This window comes from Emydura macquarii, unplaced genomic scaffold (genome assembly GCF_026122565.2).
Source record: "Emydura macquarii macquarii isolate MOO-44397 ecotype Brisbane River unplaced genomic scaffold, CSIRO-AGI_Emac_v2 contig_629, whole genome shotgun sequence".
In the NCBI taxonomy this organism is placed as follows: Eukaryota; Metazoa; Chordata; order Testudines; family Chelidae; genus Emydura; species Emydura macquarii.
In genome coordinates this window covers 2,922,700-2,941,338 of record NW_027130766.1, presented here as the reverse complement: position 1 = coordinate 2,941,338, position 18,639 = coordinate 2,922,700, and the positions used below count along the sequence as shown (strand labels likewise).

Here is an 18,639-nt window from a genome sequence, read left to right as displayed (position 1 = left end):
GTCCAATAACAAGCCTCTCTCTCCTCTTTGGTTTGCTTCCAACACTCGAAAGTCAAAGCCATCCTACATCAAGGCACGGGCCTCCTTTAATGACACTGTAGAGCTGTTCACATATTCAATGTACTGTACAAATATTAACTGATCAAGCACATAACATGCCAGTGAAGTAGGCAGGTGTTATTACAGCATCCCCAATTATACATGCAGAACTGAGGCACAGAGATGAAGTGATTTGTGCAGCACCATCCAGAAAGTCAGAGGTAAAAGTCAAGATTAAAACACAGCAGTTCCTGAATTCCATTTCAGTGCTCATTTCACTAGATCTGCCTGGCCTCTTTTCACCAATGCTAATAGGTCATACACTTTAAATGTACACCTAGCAAAGGTTCTGTCCACACAGACTTTTCTCAATGGATTTCCATGTTCTGTTAAGCTATAGGCGTTCTAGGCAGCCAATTTGGACTGAAAATTGTGTACCACTACTTTATACGTTTGACAGGGGTGTCAAACATGCGGCCCACTGGCCGGATTCGGCCCGCGAACCTTTCGGCTCACGGCGGCCGGATACAGCCCACCATCTTTTTTGGTCTGGCCCCTAGCGGCTGCTGCCTGGCAATATCCCGGGAGCTGCTGTCGAAAGTCAGGACGACGCCATTTTTTTCGGTGGCGCAGGAGACGCTGCGAGCTGCCGCCGAAAGGGAGGACGCAGTGAGGTTTTTCGGCGGAGGGAAAGACGCCGCTAGGGTATGGCCCCCTTTAAGTTCATTTTATTGCAATGTGGCCTTCCATTGCAAGTTAGTTTGACACCCCTGTTATACTATATGGAGGCTTTCATTCAGTACATACCGAAACCCATGTCAAACATTCTGTCTGCTTCATCAAACACAAGATAAGAGACTCTTTGAAGATTGGTAGCTTTCTTCTTCACATGATCAATCAATCGACCCTATCAGAAAACAAAAATTAAAATCCACAAGCCTTTTAAGTGTAACAAGTGGCATTTGTTAACATAAAGTGCCTAGTCAAGCATTTATCTGCTCTGGTATTTAATCCTCACTCAGTATAAATGATCATGATAACATAAAAGGGACTTGTAATAGAAAATGTCTTAATGCTTCATTCTATAATTAAGCACTGATGTTCATATCGCATTCTGGATCCATTATATATTCAAGTCAGTGGAAGAAAGATTCCACATGCATCCAGTTAAGTGTACCTGGTAGACTAAATTTTAAGGTTAGGATTTTCAAAAGAGCCTTAGGAGGTAGCCACCTAATTCTTTGAAATTCCCATCCCAGCATTTAGGGCCAACAATATTGAGAATGAACCTCTACTGGTCTTAGTTTCATTGAATTTTAAAGTGAAACATGCACTAAAGACCCCTCATCCAACAGACAACCTGTGTTTAAACTGGCAACTACATCATCATAATACAGATGCCAGCATAATTTTCTTAGATCTTTAAAGGCATAGCTACCCAGATCATTAATTTTTGCTGGGTCCCTTGTTTGTTGAAAGTCAGTAAGCCACAACGTGGGCACTGTGATGATTACTGCTGCAAACATCTCCATTTTGAAACTGAATTGACTGTTGCAATAATCTGGATTACCTAAAATGTATCTAACTCTAAACTATTTATTTTTCATGAGAATGAGCTATATACATCAACTAAATAGGCTAATATGTCATAATGGCTTAGTACAATACAGAAATAGAATGGCCATCTGGGGGAGAAATATGAGGCATCCATGCTTTTACAACAATGAACATATTAAATAATATACACTGAAATATAGCAACAGATCCTGTAACCCATGAATTGTGTCTGCTGTACACAGAAGAGTTCAGATGGCTCAGCATAGTGAAATGGACATTATCAAGGTTTAAGTGAATATTTGAAGCATATTCAAGAAAGACTTCAAGGAATCTTGAGAAAATGGGCCCAATTTTGAACTCATTGACACCAGTAAGAAGATCATAATCTGGCTTTATGTTTGGATACAAAGTAATGGAAATAAAATGGAAAAAAATTAGATCTCTTTGGGGTCAATACAAAAGTGCTCCCTATGGTATATTTGAGTACTTTGTATACTCTCATTTTAAATGACTCTAATGAAGTGACTTCTATCACTTTTACAATATAACAGATCTCCCAATTAGGAAATGTTCACTGATATTCCATCTACAGTTTCCTTTGCTTAGCTGTATCCCTTTACACTTAGTTACACCTCCTTGGATCACTATAGAATACATTTCTGCTCTTCTTATTTTTCAAATTGTAGACATGTATCTTTATTAGACATCTATATCTATACACAAGCACACTTAAAAGTACCAGAGGGTCAAATACCCTGTGCTTTCCAATACCTCAATAACTGGTCCAGAAATGTTTCATGTTTTGTTTTCACTCTAGGTGTCCATAGCGGATGGTCACTAGTATCCCCTTGAGTTTGTCTTTTCTCATTTACCCACAGATTTCACTGATATTGATCTTCATTATCAAAATGTAAATCATTGGACTTGTGAATATTTTTGATATATAATGGCCACCCCATTTCTTCCTTCCTTTCCCAGGAATCAGTGTAAACTATGTGGTGGGTACACTGCTCAAGTTCTGCCCACAGTTACAAAATAGATGGGTGTTTCTAATTGATCAGCAGTGAATCAAGTTAACAATGGTGCCACTTCAAATTACCATTACTGGATTTCAGAGTTAACGGTAACGGATTGGTCAACATCTTCCAGTATTATTGTTGCATATTGTCTGCTGATTCAGGAAGCCACCACTGAAGCTGGTCACATTCAGAAGGTTTTCATCACAATCTCAAGAATCAGAAACCAAGTGCTGGTACCAAACATGCCTCATACTGACTCAATCGGACTTGGTTCTCTCTCATCTCTCCTATTTAAAGATTACCCCCTCAACATTTCCAGATTCAACAGTCATTTCAGCATGTTTGTTATATCTCCTCCTAAGCTTTTGGTGGTATGGAAAGCCACAGTGCTTGAATAATTATAGAAAGAGGTCCCCATCACCAGGTTTCAAAGAATGTCTCTCAATTTCAATGTAAAAAAAGGCCAGGACCCTAATCCCCAGTGCAGGCAAAATAAAAAGGTTCCATCACTGTAAACTGTACTTACTGGGGTGCAGACAACTATCTCTGCTCCTTCCTGCAGAGCTTTGGCTTGTTCCCACATACTTCCTCCTCCATACACTGCTACTGAGCGCAAGTTATACGCTTTACCAAAGCGTTTACATTCAGCATGGATCTGAAAGTTGCAAACAAGGCAAGGCACAACTGAGATTAGAGACTCAAACAAAAAGGTCTTGCTCTTGGAAATATCATCTAATTCTTAAATCCCACCATCTCAAACCTGGGATTTATGTAACTCAAGGGAACATATTAGAAATCCTATGGGTTGAATTCTGCTGTCAAATACACATGTGCAGCTCCCATTATCTTTGATGGGAAACCCATCCATGCATCCAGCTGCAGAATTTGAATGGCAGCATTTATACAGATCTTTTCAACTTCAAATCATTTTACAAACATTAACTAACCTCTATGTCCTTTTGAGGCATATATTGGACATACGTTGCTATGTTGTATATTGAGCATTGAAGAACAACATAACTGATATTATTATTATTATTACTATGACAGTAGTAGTAGTATGGCATGTCAAGTATCAGTAGGGCACAGAACAGGTCAGCAGGGTACCACTCTGTAATTAAGATACATGGGTTTTATAGATTTGACGCCTGCTTCTCAGGGCTACTCACTCCAAAATAATGCAGAGAAATATTTGCATGACAAGAGGAGTATTGTCTAGATATGAGAGTAGGGGATGGGGAGTCCAGATTCTCAGATTTTATTCTTAGCTCTTTCACTACCTTGGGCGATCTCAAGCATGTCATTTTAGCTCTTTATACCTATTTCCCCATCTATAAAAGAGAGAGAATATTAACCCATTTCATAAGCATATTAGGTAATTAGTTAATATCTGTCAAGTTGGTTGAGATCCCATAATGAAAGGAGTTACAAGTGTAGAGTATTATCTTAAATTATAAGCCAGGGTATTAACACATAGTTCAACCTTCTTCAACAGATTATTGCAGTTTATCTGCTAATTGCTCTTGCACAGAGATTTGCCATGTTCTACAAGAAACAGTGCTAACAAATATAATAAGTGTATTATGTACCTACCTGTTGGCAAAGCTCTCTGGTTGGGCACACAATCACTGCAATGGGACCATCCCCTGGCTCCAGCTCCTTTTGATCCATGATGTGGATCAACATCGGCCAGATGAAAGCTGCAGTTTTCCCACTGCCAGTCTTAGCTATGCCAATCATGTCTCTGCCACTCAATGCAACTGGAACACCCTGAAAATAAAAACACTTTGTAAATCCACATGCCAGCTAACACATAAATAGCCGACAAAGCAGAGAGATTGAAAGCCCACATGATCAGGGGGACAGGATAGCACAAGAGATTGGTAACAGGCTATACAGACTTCCATATCTAGGTTGCCAATTTCAGATCTGGATGAACTTGTTAGAGACTGAAGTTATTAGCACTTCATGGATGTTTTGTGAAATCAATGCAGGGGTTCAGTACGGTACTCAATGGATAAACATAAACATCACAAACACAACTGGAATTCTTGTTGAATCTTAGCAGAGGGGTCAAGATATTGAACAGCCCTCTCTAGGGGTTGTCCCCTCCCCCTTGGCCCAGATGTAGGCACATTGGTGAGGTAGTGAAGGAAGCTTTCACTGCTCATGACCATACTGTACTAGTACTGAGGACTGATGTACTCAATTTCTCCCTAAGCACAGCCAATCCAGCATTTTTCTGCAGCAGATATTTATAGACCACAATGCAGACTAGCTTCGCATACACCAACCCCTAGACACATCACAGCCTGAGGAATTTTACAATTAAATGCTACACAGAACTTTAAAAATCCCATACATTTATTGCGTTTCTTAAAAAAAAAAAAAAAAGCAACCCCAGGAAGATTGACTATAACCTTCCATTACCAACTGACAGCCTCGCTCTCCTGATTTCACCGGCTACTCATGCAGTGGAAACCATTGCACGTAAACCCCAATACAGGCATGCCCACCTAACTGCAATGGCTATGGGATACATTCCAATAGCCAAAAAACCACTTCCCATATAGCCTCCCCATCCTATTCATGGTACCAGCTAGGTGTGAACTGTTTGCTAGTATAAGGTCCTCAATGTGCTGTTCTCTGTTCGTTTTGTGATCATCTAGCTGCAACATATGTCCCTCTGAGCCACAGGATAACGGCTCACACCTGCTACAATTCCTATTGGGTGGGCCAATGGGAAAAAAAGACTGGACTTTATTTACAGTTGACATTTAAAGTAGCAGGAAAACTTATTTTTTTAAAATAAGATTAAAGTGATTTGCATGGATGTACATGAACTATTCTTTAGGGTAGCTTTATATAGGTGGTCACAATTGCTCACAGCTACATATGTACTAAGAGTCATTTTTGCCTACAAGCGTTCTGCTGATAGTGCTAAAGGGAAAGGAAGCAACAGTACTCACCTGGCATTGTATAGGAGTGGGCTGGGTATATTCAGATTTCCGAATTTGATGCATAAGCTGTTCATCAAATCCAAAATGAGCAAAACTACTGCCAGGTCTGGGGGGAGCAGCTCCAGAGACCTAGGTATAAAGAGATGCATATACAGTACAAAATAAAAACTTGGAATTGAAAGAGAAAAGCAGAGAAGTTTTACACAGTATTAACATAACATTTTTGTGTCCGAAGATGGCACATTTCCATTTTGACAGACTTAAGGTTAACTCAGTGTAAATCCCATAAGAGAGATATTTTGTAGCATTTCAGACTACAGGAGCATGAATAGCAGTGTACACCAAAGTTTTGATGTATAATTCTCCCAGGTGGATGTTGGGGGAGCAAACTAAAAGAGTTCCTAAGTTTGCATTAATGTAGTCCTGTTTGAAGAGGACTACATTAGTGCAAACTAGGAGCCTTTCAGTTCACACCCATCATGTTCACCAGGGGAGTTACAGCACAGCACTTTGGTGGTGTGCTGCTATTCACATACCCATAGTCGAGAACTGAGGGGCAGCATAAACAAACCCTAAGACTCACCAACCCCTGTGTGGTGGCTGGATAACTTTTTTCACAAATGAGGAAACTAATGAGAAAGAGAAGTTAAACAGTCTGCCTAAGTCACACAGTGATTGAGACGGGACTCATATCCAGGCACTCTCACTCTCAGACATAGATCATCTCAATTATTTTTTATTTACTGCAGAGGATAAAAAACTGCAGAACTGGGCATATATAACATGAAAAAGATTACTGCTCTGGATTCAACACAGAGCTGTTATTGTATAATTAAGGAAGGAGTCTAAACGATCAATTAAATTCAGTTTGAAATGGTCCTTCTTTTAATGGTAAAATATTAAATACATGGGTATCCAACACAAGACGCTTCAAAGGGCCCTAACTTTCAGGATGTGCTGAGCACCTGCTCTCTGCAAATCAGACCCCTTAAGAGTGTCTCAAGCTGGGCATCCAAAAATCACTGTCCGTTGGCCATAAAACTACTAAAGTAATCCCAACGAGTGAAAGTGAGGGGTCCTGGGAGTATGGTTTTGTTTCCAGCTTACCCGAAGGTTCAACTTGTGTCGTAGTTCCACTATCTGCTGTGGGGAGAGGCTGGTGATTTCTTCATGTTCATCGTAGAAGTTCTTCTCAAATGGTGGGTATTCAATCTGCAGGTTCAATTACTCACAGTTAGTCTACAAGTCAAGAATCCATTCTGTACATTGGACTTTGGCAGGAAGGTTTGTCCTTTTCAGAGCAAAGTCTGAAGCTAGCCAACAGCTGATCTGGGAGGATATTTGTTTATTTGAATTAATTTCAATGTAGAGTCATACAGAGAACACTTTAAATTATGTGGTACAGCAGTGAAATGCTATCTACTATGAGAAGTTTGTTTCATAGCTAGTTTGCTTTTTCCAGCAGCCTTCTTTATACCACCTAAACTTCACTGAATAGCTCTAGTCCAAAGCCAAAGGTCCTGAGTTGCCTGCAGCTTGACCAGAAATCATATCACTCTGCTAGCGGTTCCAGGATGCTGGTCCTAATCCTGGAGAGTGCTGAATATGCTCCACTCCCACTTGAATCAGTAGGAGCAAAGGGAACTCAGCAGGACTGACCTCAGAAATTTCCCTTCGAAATTCTCAGTTTCCATAGAGGAGCTTGATCAGCAACACCCAACCATTGCCAATACACTAGTCCTATATTTTCATGCTTTTGTGACTGGTTACCTATGTTCCCCTGCTATCTTAATGAGCCTCTGCGCTGAGGCCCAGTGTGCTACCACTGCCTGTTTTCCCATTCACTGGGGATGTTCTACCCAGTTATTGGGCTTGGCTTGTTCCACTGCTGGTCTGCACGCACACAACTAACTGGAAGGCAGTAGCACCAGCTGGTAAGGCTGACATCTTAGTCTGGTAAATTAGCTGCCCAAAGACATTGAGATTTACTGTTCTCAGTAGAATCTTAATATCTAAATGCAACAGATCGTATTATATGAGCCAGGAAAATTTAAGATTACTTCAGATATTTCTTTCAAAAAGGGAACAATTTCCTGTCAAGGCCACTTCACGTCCAGACTGGTGAGATAACAACATAGTCAACAATTTCTGACTGAGTTCATTCATGTTTCTTGACTCCGCTACCTCGCTGGACATCCTTTCCACTTATTCATCATTCCATAAAATAATACTTTAATTTCTTACCTCTCTTCCCTTATAACAGACACCTGTAACCCTTAGCTCTGTTCTGCTCCATTACCTCAAACAGATCAAGATTAATATTATAATAACTTAGCTAGCAAACTCTTTGATCAGGTAGCTCTTTTGAGGAGCTCCACAAATTTGGCTCATTAGGCTGAGGAATACACAAATCCATAAGGTTAAAAGCCAGTAGAAAAACTCCATCCCTACCTCTGAATGATCAATAGGTGGAAGAGGATCAATGACTTTTTTGGATGGTGCAATTGGATTCCCATCGCTATCATATTCCAAGTTATCCTCTTCTTCTTCTGGCACCACACCAGCAGTAGGGTTTTCTGCCATGTAGCGAAAATAAGCTTCCTGCAGCAAAACACATCAGTAAAATCACATACAAATACGATGGGGAAATACTATTGTATATTTGCTTAACAGGTGCATATATTAGATGGTTGCTTGCTCTAACACCTATCATTGAAGGATAATATATTCACTAGAACTGGCTCTTCTAGTAAACAGTAATAGTTGTAAAGTCCAGAGGAAGGACAATCAGAAGAAACGAAGAAAGCTGCTGTAATGTTCACTTAGTACCACAAAATGCTTTACAAATTTTTCTTCTTCAAAAGACTGATTACGAAATGTTTGTACCAAGAACTGACATGTGCTATGCTTTTCTAAATGGCAGGGTCTATTCTTACATCCACAAAGACTACAGAACAAATGCTGCTGCCTTTTAAACATGGAAGTCTGAACAAGAAGTGACGGTACACTCATTTTTTTTAAAAAACACAACCCCTAAAATGCCTCAAATGTTTATTTGCCACCTCCCCCCATCGTTCTCTGACTGATGAAAAGGTGTTTTGCTTCAACATACTAACGGACAGTCAACATCCCATTTCAATGGGAAAAACAATTCCGAAAGAACCCTTCAAGAGAGGTACAACTTGAAAGTCACTGAAGGCACTGGAAAATCCCACCCTGGACATCTAACAAAGATGCACATGTACTATAGAGACTCATTTAGCTCTTACTGTTAATTTGCAAACCAAAACATTCTCATGGGGAAATGGGCGTCTCACCTGACTTCTCAGCAAAGATTTAGGGCCAGATTTCCAAAGTCGAGTGCATGTACCTGCGTGCAAATATTTACACTTGTCTAACTTTCGCATGTGCATTCACCAGGCCAATTAGCTGCTTAACTAACCATCTGTGCATATAATATGCATGGCCTCAGGAATTTGCATGCGTAAGTTAGCTTCATTCAAATGTATACAGTTACAGCACTTTGGTGTGGTCCTACATTACTGAAGCTAACAGAATAGTTACTAACTCGTAACAAAGTATCAAATAATTAGGACTACATGTCAAATGAATATAGTACATTTTGAAATGAAGCCTCTTTTCTTCATTTATTATCTGTATTAGGGCATGTCTGTAAGTACACTTACTGTGTGGCAAGCTGGGGTGTAAAATTACAGCAGTCCAGCATGCTGCATGCTAAGTGGCCACATGGACCCAACTGTGGCTGCAGTACATCAAAGCACACTAGGGAACTTCTGGTATGTATCAGCAGGGTCCACCCAAACACTTAATACACAGCATGCTGGTACACTGTTGATTTAAACTCCATCTTGCTGCACAGTAAGTGTATGTGCAGACATGCACTTATCGTATTGCTTAGCTCAATGGTTCCCAACCTGTGGTCCACGGATCCCTGGTGGTCCACGGGGCTACTACAGGGGTTCCGCGGAAAAGAAAAACAACATCCTCACCAAGGAAATATACAATTTCAAATAAAACTAGTAGCATGTGGTGGGCCGCGAAATGTTTGGAGGTTGAAAAGGGGTCTGCATACTCAAAAAGGTTGGGAACCACTGGCCTAGATGCCTCATTCAGGATTGGGGCCCTAACTGTGCATATAGAGTAAAAGATGATCTCTGCCCCAGAGCCACAAAATTTGGCTGACAGTCATCAGAGCGATTTCCCAAGGTTCCACTTAAGCTCTGTATTAGATGACTGTGACCTAGATGGAAAAGCAGACTGCCTCCAGGGATACAAGTTTGGCACAGCGACTTGGCTGACCAAATAGCTGACGAGGGGGTAACGTTTCGGAGCAGAGGGACCTCAGACAAATTTTAAAAGATTTGGTCTAACTTTTTAGAAACCTTTCATTAATTCCCAGCAGATGGAAACAGGGACGTCACTCTCCTCTTCCTTCCTCTCCCAGGTCTTTTCCTTTCTGTTCTTCTCTTATTTTTGAGGGGGGGTAGGGTGGAATCAATATAAAAGATATTACTATAACCATTTTAGATGAGGCCCAGAGGTATTGAAAACTCTGTATGTGTATTTTAAACTCAATCAGCAGAAAGATCCTCTGACATACAAGTAAGGAACTGTGAGATTTTTCTCGCAGTATTCTGTATTTCTTTTCTGAAACTTCTGGAAAGGTACGGACAACAGGGAAACTATCAGACTCTCTCACTGAACTGCCAAGTTTGTTTCAAATGGTATTCAAGGTTTGCTTAAACCTAAGCACTTAGATTTTGGGGGGAGAAAATAGATAGAAAGACTGCATAGGAACTCACTTGGTCATCTTCCTCTTCAATGTCATCGCGAATACCCCTGGAAAAACAAGCGGAGAAACAAACTTCCCTGCAAATGTTCCACATACCCAGCTCTGTACTTTCACTTGATTAGTGCTGAGCTCCATACTTTAGTGGAAGACACAACACTAACAACATCAAGCAGCAATTAAATCACTGTATAATCCCGTCCCACAGGAGTTTTCATAATACATAACCCTGCACAAGCTTCATTTTACTTCTACTAGTATGACTGAAGATTAGGAATTCTTTGATGTGGCTTCCACTGTGAATCTTTTTTTAAGTGAGCATTTTGGTTTAAGTCCCTGGTGTTACCAAAAGATGTTATTACAAGCTCTGTAATTAGAGAAGGACAGGTGTCAGGAAGTTTGAATCCAGTTCAGAGCTTCCCCAAAGTTGGTGGTGGTTTGGATCCAGTGTTCTCTTTCAGGCCTATGCACAGCCCAATCAACCCCATGCAATATGGGCTATATTAACATATCTGATGTTCACATCAAATATCAATAGTACATAGTTATTTCATCCGAACAAGATAGACAGGCAAGCTACCCACATGTAAATCTGTTTCTAATTCTGAGCTCACAGCTTCTCAACTGTGGGGAGGAGCATTGGGCACTGAGCAATATCCCTTAACCCCTGACCTAGGTGTGGAAGAATCTATTGCAAGGTTTTGTTTGTATATTTCTAAATGTTTCTGTGCTGCTGAAGCAACCGGTTCTTTCACCAGATGATCCCAAAGGAGCCATCTGCGCTAATAAATATGGTTTTAAATAAAATCAAACATTCATAATCACTGGGGAACAAACAACTTGATCTGGACCAGTCTGGCAATCTAATAATGCAATCCATTGCCATGCAGGGATCTCAGTTTAATTCCTCACACTATAGGTTTGCATGGCCTGGGATTGCTAGACAAAGAGTACCTGAATCACACCTGGGAACAATTTCCTTTGGATATTGCTCAGGGAGGCAGTGACTGGCTCTGCAGGAAGCTGAACCCAGTTTTCCTTGGCTTGTGTAGGGGCACAGATGGTTGCTACAACGTAGGGACTTTGAGTACAGGGAGGGAAGAAACGTCATCAGTGATCCTTCCCAAATAAAATAAAATAAAATAAAATAAAATAAAATGCCTGGTTCATTTTCTTTTAAGTTAATCTTTCAATATGATTTGCTTTGGGATGCCTCAAATGATTCTACCCATCTGTCATCTGATGCTATTTGATTGCACAGAACTTTAGCCACTGGAAGGGATTCTACGGTCTGGTTATTCACTATATTTACACTACATGGATCTAAAGAACCAATTAAGTTTAATGTAAAATGGAGATTTTTTTCTAAGCCTGGAAATGCTCTAAACACCTTTACAAGGCAGAATCTGAGAGATACTGAAGAGCGCTTACTTTGTATTCTTTCTTTCCTTGTCTTTGTCTTCAAGTCTCTTCATGTCTCGAGCTGCTTGATCCTAACAGGACACAGAATTGTAGCACATAATCAACAGCAAGGATAAGGCTTGGAAAGGAAAATTTCTTATTGCAATGTTGTTTATCCAAAGGGATGAATGACCTTGCAAAACATGATAATAAATCTGAAGGGGGGAAAAGGTCAGTCATGTTGTAATAGGAGTGAATTAATCAGAACTCGATCATTCCATCATGCCACAGAGACAACACTTTTGGGATTCAACAGTCTCTCATTCTATGTCCTTTTATGCTAACTATATCATGCCACTGACTAATCACTTTGGAGTTTCTAGCCCAAGGTTTTCTAACTCTGTTCTCAAAAGGAGTTTTTTCCACACACTGGTCAAGAAAGCTGTGCTAGAACCCAGTTAGCACCAATTGTCTTTAAACAGATTTGCAGCTAGCAGAGGTGATGCCAGGGCTAAATCATTTGGCTCAAAGTAACAAAAATGCATAAAATACTAGCTTTATTATTTAAAGTGAATTGTTTTAATTAATTGTAATTAATTTGTAAACACCTAGAGGATAATAGGGTTACAAATAACCAAGAACACGGATTTGTCAAGAATGAATCATGCCAAACCAACCTCATTTTTCCTTCTTTGACACAGTTACTGTCCTAGTGGATTGTGGAATCTTGTCACTGGAGGTTTTTATTAATAGGTGAGACAAACACCTGTCAGGGATGGTCTAGGTATACTTTTGTCCTGCCTCATTGAAGAGGGCGGGACTAGATATCTTCTCAAGGTCCCTTCCAGACTTACATTTGTATGATTCCTTCAGTCATTTTATTTTGGCTTTAGTCACTCAAATAGTTTTTACACATTTTGAGATTTTTTTAAAATTCTCATGAGATAATAGGACAACGACTGTGATATACCTCGTACAGCCTTATCCATGTCAACATTTAGCAATATTATTGTGAGCAGTGACTTGGAGTACTAATAGAATCCTTAATCTTTTGTATATTTATCTCTGTTTCCTGCTCTTGACAGGAGAGGAGTTTCACACCTAAAATTCATAAACATTTAATGAGTTGGGGCTTGCCTCCACTTCAGCCATGAATGCTTCCAAGGGATCATCTTCACTATCAGAGTCTCCTGATTTGGAATGAAACTGCTGGCGAGTGGGGGAATTCTCTGCAGGAATGTATGGCAAATCAACATTGCTGGAATCTTCCTCTTCATCCTCAAAGTATCTGACAAGTAAAAGAGAGTAGTTTATAGCACAGTAATGGGCAAGTCAACATATGGCTATAACAAGTCATGCAGTGGTCTTTCAGGACTTCTGTTTGTAAAGCCATTGGTTTGAGTCTCTGTATAACTGACTGGATTGAATAACAAAACTTTTATACTCATCTGGTTCTTTCCATTAAAGGACGTTGCCATGTTAGAGGTATAAATGCCTTAATTTAGTGAGGCAGGTAGTTGTGGTCAATTGTTCCTCTTCCCCAAGCCCCCTCCAGAGTAGGGTGCTGCTACAGAGTGCCATTCTGTCACTCTCCTCTTCAATGTGTATATGGGACTATAAGAAGTGTTAGGAAGAAGGCCAGTGTTTTCAGGATGCTAATGACACCCAACTGTATCTTGTTAGTCTTGGATGATGCTGGTCAGCACCTCAGCCAGTGTCTAGCTAAGACTGAAGAACGGATAAGCATGAGCTAGCTGAAACTCAACCCAAATAAGATAGATCTCCAGTTGCTTCCCCCATCCCTATCTGTCAGTCACTGTAGTGCCTGACAGCCTCACAATCTTCTTTAATATATTTAAATATGTTCTACAGACAAACTTAGGCAGAGAGAGATTAAATGGCTTGCCTAAGGTCACACAGGAAGTCAATGGCAGAGCAGGGAATTGAACCTGGGTCTCCAAAGTAGCAGGCTAACACCTGGGCCATCCTCTCTCTTGATAAAAGAGGTAACTTCAGACCATTTGACTGAGGGTGTATGTTTGCCATCAGTTGCTATGTTTTGTAAGTTAGGGGTGATTTTAGACTCCCAGCTACTATTTGACAATCTCATTACAGACATATTCCAGTCAGCTTTTTACCACGCGCCTATGTCTAAGAGGTTGTGGCCTTTCATTCTGGATGGAGACTTTGCCACTGTTATCTATGCTGTTATTATTTCAAGATTAGACTACTGAGAGTGCTCAACATGGGGCCCCACCTTAAACTCATTCAGAGACAGCAGCAGGTGCAGAATGCATTGGGCTCCTTACTGAGTGGGGCATCTTGCTAGGAACATGCGATAGCAGTACTCCAGGAACTGCACTGGCTGACTGGAATTTTGAGTGTTAGTTATGATCTGTAAAGCCTTAAATGGCCAGGGACTGGCCTGCTGGAGGGATCGCCTCTCTCTCCATGTCATTCTGTCGCAGCTGTAGTCAGCAGGAATGCTCAAGATAGATTCCCCTCATTATAAAAGAAAGGGGGCAGCTGGCAGGTCATGGAATCTCCAAGAATCTGGAACTTGGTCCCCGATGTCTAAAATAGCCGGACTCTAGTGCCCTTCTGAGCATGCTGCAAAAGACACGTTCAATAGGGCTTTTGGAGGGGGGCTGAGGGCACATTTCCCATAACGATACAAGAGTGGAAAGGAGGTTTTGTAGATGGCTGTCTGCCTAAATTCCTGTTGAAATGATTACTTAAAAATGCACTGGGATTTTATTATATCCACTAATGATACGTTACAATGCTGAAATCCTTAGATAGGCATCTTATTATTTTAAATCTCAAACACCTCCCATGACATAGAGAAGGATATTATTCCCCTTTCCCAGATAAGGAAACCCAGGCTCAGAGAGTTTAAGTTATTTCTCTGCTTGTTAGACTACTGCGAGTGCTCAAGTCCATCAATGAAATCTGCTCCTTGAAACCTATAAAACAACCATCTCTAGAACAGGATACACAAAAGAAAGTAGCACAGCTTACGCATTCTCCTCATCAAAGTTTGCTCGCTTTGATCCAATTTTGTAGAACGAAGGGAGCTGAGGCGGTCCTGACTTCCCAAACGCAGCTGAAGAGCCAGGTGCTCCAAAAGCACTATGGGACTGTTGAGGGAGCTTTGGTTCTTCTTTCTTTCCAGGAGCTATGGCAAATCCTCCAAACCCAAAGCCTCTTTTGGTGCCAGGTCCACCTTTATTCCAGTTCATGATGTCAGTAATATCTCTGTTGGGGTCAGAATATACCAGTTAACATCCCCTCTGTTATAGTTTGCCAGATACAAAAGGCACAAATTCCTTTGAGCAGGGCTTTCTACAGTCATCTGGAGAGGAATGTTTGAGAAGACAATCTGAACTCTTTCCCAACTAGGATTTTAGCTTTGTTCCTCTATGGAAAATATTAATATATTAACTTTGCATTAAAGAAAAATGAACATATTGCTGTCTAAAATGTTCTCTCTCTCAGAAAGTTCCATCAATCAAAAAGAAATACACATTACCAGGCTTATGGATAAAATAGTCTATAACCATTTCTTGACACAATGCTTAACACACATTCCTACCCTGTAGATTTTACAATCCAAGATAGACAATAAACCCAAGGGAGGAACCTGAACAAAAGAACCTATCTGGAAGAAGTGGAAAGTCAATTGAATAAATATTTTGCATTTCTATACAGTCCCATCCCTGAATGTTCTACAGCTTTGTAAATACCGCAGAACTGAAATCCAGCCATCTTTAGAGAGGAGGGCAATAACCAATTTGCACATAGCAAACTACACAAACATAGGGTGAGGGGAAATGTTGGTCAAGGACAAAAAGTCAAGCCTCCACTTCTTAAGAAGCGTGCTTTAGGATATTTAAGATACAGAGTAGATAGCACCTCAGTTTTTGAGGTCACATTTGAAAGACTCCCACCCCATACATTTGCACAGAACTCAATTTTCTATGTCAGTAGGATGAAGGGTTTTGTTGTTGATGCTGCTAGGATTTGACCCTGATTCCATGAAGTGTAGTATTTCCCAATGCTTGGACCAATAAAGTTATACCTTCAAGGCACAAAAAAAGGGCATGAGTCACTTTTCAAGTGTGTTATAGTCAGAGGGTTCCTACTTTAGCAGTCTTATTAGACAACTCTCTGCATTCACTGGGACTCTTTCAATGAGATTACAGTGAATAGGTAAGAGAAATAACTTGCAAAACTGAGAGTAAATCCTTCCTACACAAAGTGTTTACCAGTTTGGAATCTGCTCAACATATCTGAAAGTCTAGAACATGGTGCTCACTAGGACATTTTTGGAAAAATGCATCTCTCTGCTCTCTGTGGTAGAGGCTGATTCCAATAATCTGCACTGACACACCTTCAAACCTGCTGAAACGTGACAAATGATTGAAATGGGGAACACTTGGCTTTTGTTGCTTGTGCTGTACTTAGTGAATTGTAATATTTTTTAACTATGAAATCTATTTGTAAGGATGCTTTCTTGCTGTGTGAATGAAATAGGGTTATTTTTCTTAAATGAAAGCTGGAAAAACAAATATCAAGTACAATCAGAAGCACACACTCTCTCTGGTGTCTGCAGAACATCCTGCAAAATCTGCCACACTTTATTATGAAGTCCACTCAAGTCTTTGCTATCGATTTTAAGTGATAGTGCTCAGACACTACAGCGATGAGCTGCAGTAGAAAATGCTAAAGATGGATTGAGAGGTCTGTATGCAGATTTCCCCATCAACATCATTTTGGGAAAGGAGATAATGAGGCCTGCATCTTCTCTAGAGGCCCCCTTACCTTTATGAGCAGGAATACTACAGTAGTTTCCCCACCCCCAGTTCCTCACACTTTAGGAAGTTTACTGGTCAAGAGGAGAAGAGAGGCTGAAACTTTGTCCCCTGGGAACTATATGCCTTGAGGATGGGGAAGGGGACAGACACTGTGTCCTCCTAACACCACAAGATCATTTTGTCTTGAGGAAGATCCCACACTGGGTGGGTGCAGAATGGGATTGCGGCAGTATCCCCTGCTAGATCATTCTGCCTTGAAAAGACAGGAAGGAAGGAAGACTCTAGCCTCCGCTCTCGCAGATCATCCTAAATTTGAAGAAGGAATGGGACAGGAAACTGCACTCCCCCCCCCCCCCCATCACCCACTTAGAGATGGTGTGTATATGGGGGGAAAGGGGGTGTCAAAAAAGATAAGATAACTACACTGCACCTCTCCACCTTCCCCCTCAAAGAGCACCCAGTCAGGGATTGGGTGTGTATGGGGAGAAGGGAACAGAGGGAAGAGAGGAAAACCACAATGCAGCAGCATCGCATTCCTTCCCCTCAGCCCATCCTGAGCGAAGTAGGAAAAGCCTCACCAACCACCTCTCTCCCTTTCCCCATCCCACGATCCAAGCTTGTAGCACAGTGTGGGTTAGAATATCCTGCATCCTCCTCAACCCAGCAATCATGCTGCCCTGCATGGGGATGGTTGGATACTGTAGCTCTGTTTGGGGGTGAGATCCTTGCTGCCTGGGGGCAGGAGGGACACTGTAGGTTGGTTTGAGCGTGAGATCCATGCTGCCCTAGAGCAGTGGTTCTCAACTAGTGGGTATGCAGAGGTCTTCCAGGCGGTATGTCAACTCATCTAGATATTTGCCTCCTTTTACAACAGGCTACATGAAAAGCACTAACAAAGTCAGTTACAAACCCCAATTTCATACAGACAATGACTTGTTTATACTGCTCTAGATACCATCATACAGCAAGTATCACACTGAAATGTAAGCAAAATGTTTATATCCCATCCACATATTTTATAATTATATGGTACAACTGAGAGAGTGAGCCATTTTTCACTAACAGTGTGCTGTGACACTTGTGTATTTTTACGTCTGAAATTTGTAAAGCAAGTCGTTTTTAAGCCAGGTGAAACTTGGGGGTACACAAGACAGACCAGACTGCTGAAAGGGGTACAGTAGTCGGGAAAGCTTGAGACCCACTGCCCTAGAGGGTAGAGGAGACACTGTAGCTCGGTTCGGGGAGGAGATCCACACCCCCCTGGTGGAAGGGGGGCTGCCCTAGCTCGGGCTGGGGATGAGAGCCGCACCACACTAGTTCGGTGTGGGTCTGAGATCCGCGCTGCCCCGGGGGGGGAGGGGGCCGCCGTCGCGCGGTGTGGGGCTGAGATCCGCGCTGCCCCGGGGGGGAGGGGGCCGCCGTCGCGCGGTGTGGGGCTGAGATCCGCGCTGCCCTGGTGGGGGGAGGGGCTGGAGCAGCACCAGGCGCCCCCTCACGCTGGGGCCCTGAGGGGGGGCGAGGTCTGCAAGGCGGCAGCAGCGGCCCCGGCCGCAGGCTGAGGGGCGCGGGGAGTTGCTAGCAGGGGGCGGGCCCTTTGTCCGGGGCAGGCCAGGGCTCCGCCAGCCGCACTAGGCCGCGGCCCCCGCCCGCCGAAGGGCGGCCCCGCTGGCCAGGCTCCGTGAGCGGGGGGAGGGGGAAGCGCGATGTGGGGCCCCCTCCGGCTCACCCCTCCCCCACCGCCCCTCGACTCACTCGTTTCTCGGCCTCTGCTGGTTCCCTCCAGCCGTCTCTTCCCCCGTTACCGGGAGGGGGAGGGGAAAGTGCGTGGGTGACGTGATGACGTCACCGCGTTGCTGCGTGACATGCGCAGCCGGGGCTGCTGAGGCCGCCCGAGAGATGGGCAGGAAGTGGGGTTGAGCTCGCTCCAGGCTGTGGTAGGCTCCACGAGGTCGGATGGGGAGGCCAGGCGCAGACAGGCCCTGGAGCAGACCCAGGGCCTCGTGGGGATGGATGAGTGGGAGCAAGGCATGACTCCT

At 42.4% G+C, this 18,639-nt stretch overlaps 1 protein-coding gene across 4 annotated transcripts in view; it reads right to left on the bottom strand.

Annotated features, from left to right (window-relative positions):
* The window catches only part of DDX42 (DEAD-box helicase 42), a 30,791-nt gene extending 12,386 nt beyond the window's left edge, over positions 1-18,405 (bottom strand). The window contains exons 1-11 of one of the 4 annotated variants that reach the window (XM_067541021.1): positions 18,356-18,405; positions 14,808-15,044; positions 12,924-13,074; positions 11,817-11,878; positions 10,399-10,435; positions 8,027-8,176; positions 6,683-6,787; positions 5,585-5,704; positions 4,209-4,385; positions 3,142-3,270; positions 847-946 (exon numbers count right to left, since the gene is read on the bottom strand). In XM_067541021.1, coding sequence (XP_067397122.1) covers positions 847-946; positions 3,142-3,270; positions 4,209-4,385; positions 5,585-5,704; positions 6,683-6,787; positions 8,027-8,176; positions 10,399-10,435; positions 11,817-11,878; positions 12,924-13,074; positions 14,808-15,028 — 1,252 coding nt within the window. In that variant the 5' untranslated portion in view covers positions 15,029-15,044; positions 18,356-18,405. Of the gene's footprint in view, positions 1-846; positions 947-3,141; positions 3,271-4,208; positions 4,386-5,584; positions 5,705-6,682; positions 6,788-8,026; positions 8,177-8,892; positions 11,879-12,923; positions 13,075-14,807; positions 15,045-18,355 lie in introns of those variants that run through there. The other 3 variants (XM_067541023.1, XM_067541022.1, XM_067541024.1) reach the window with 3 other exon arrangements.
* Positions 18,406-18,639: the final 234 nt, after the last annotated feature.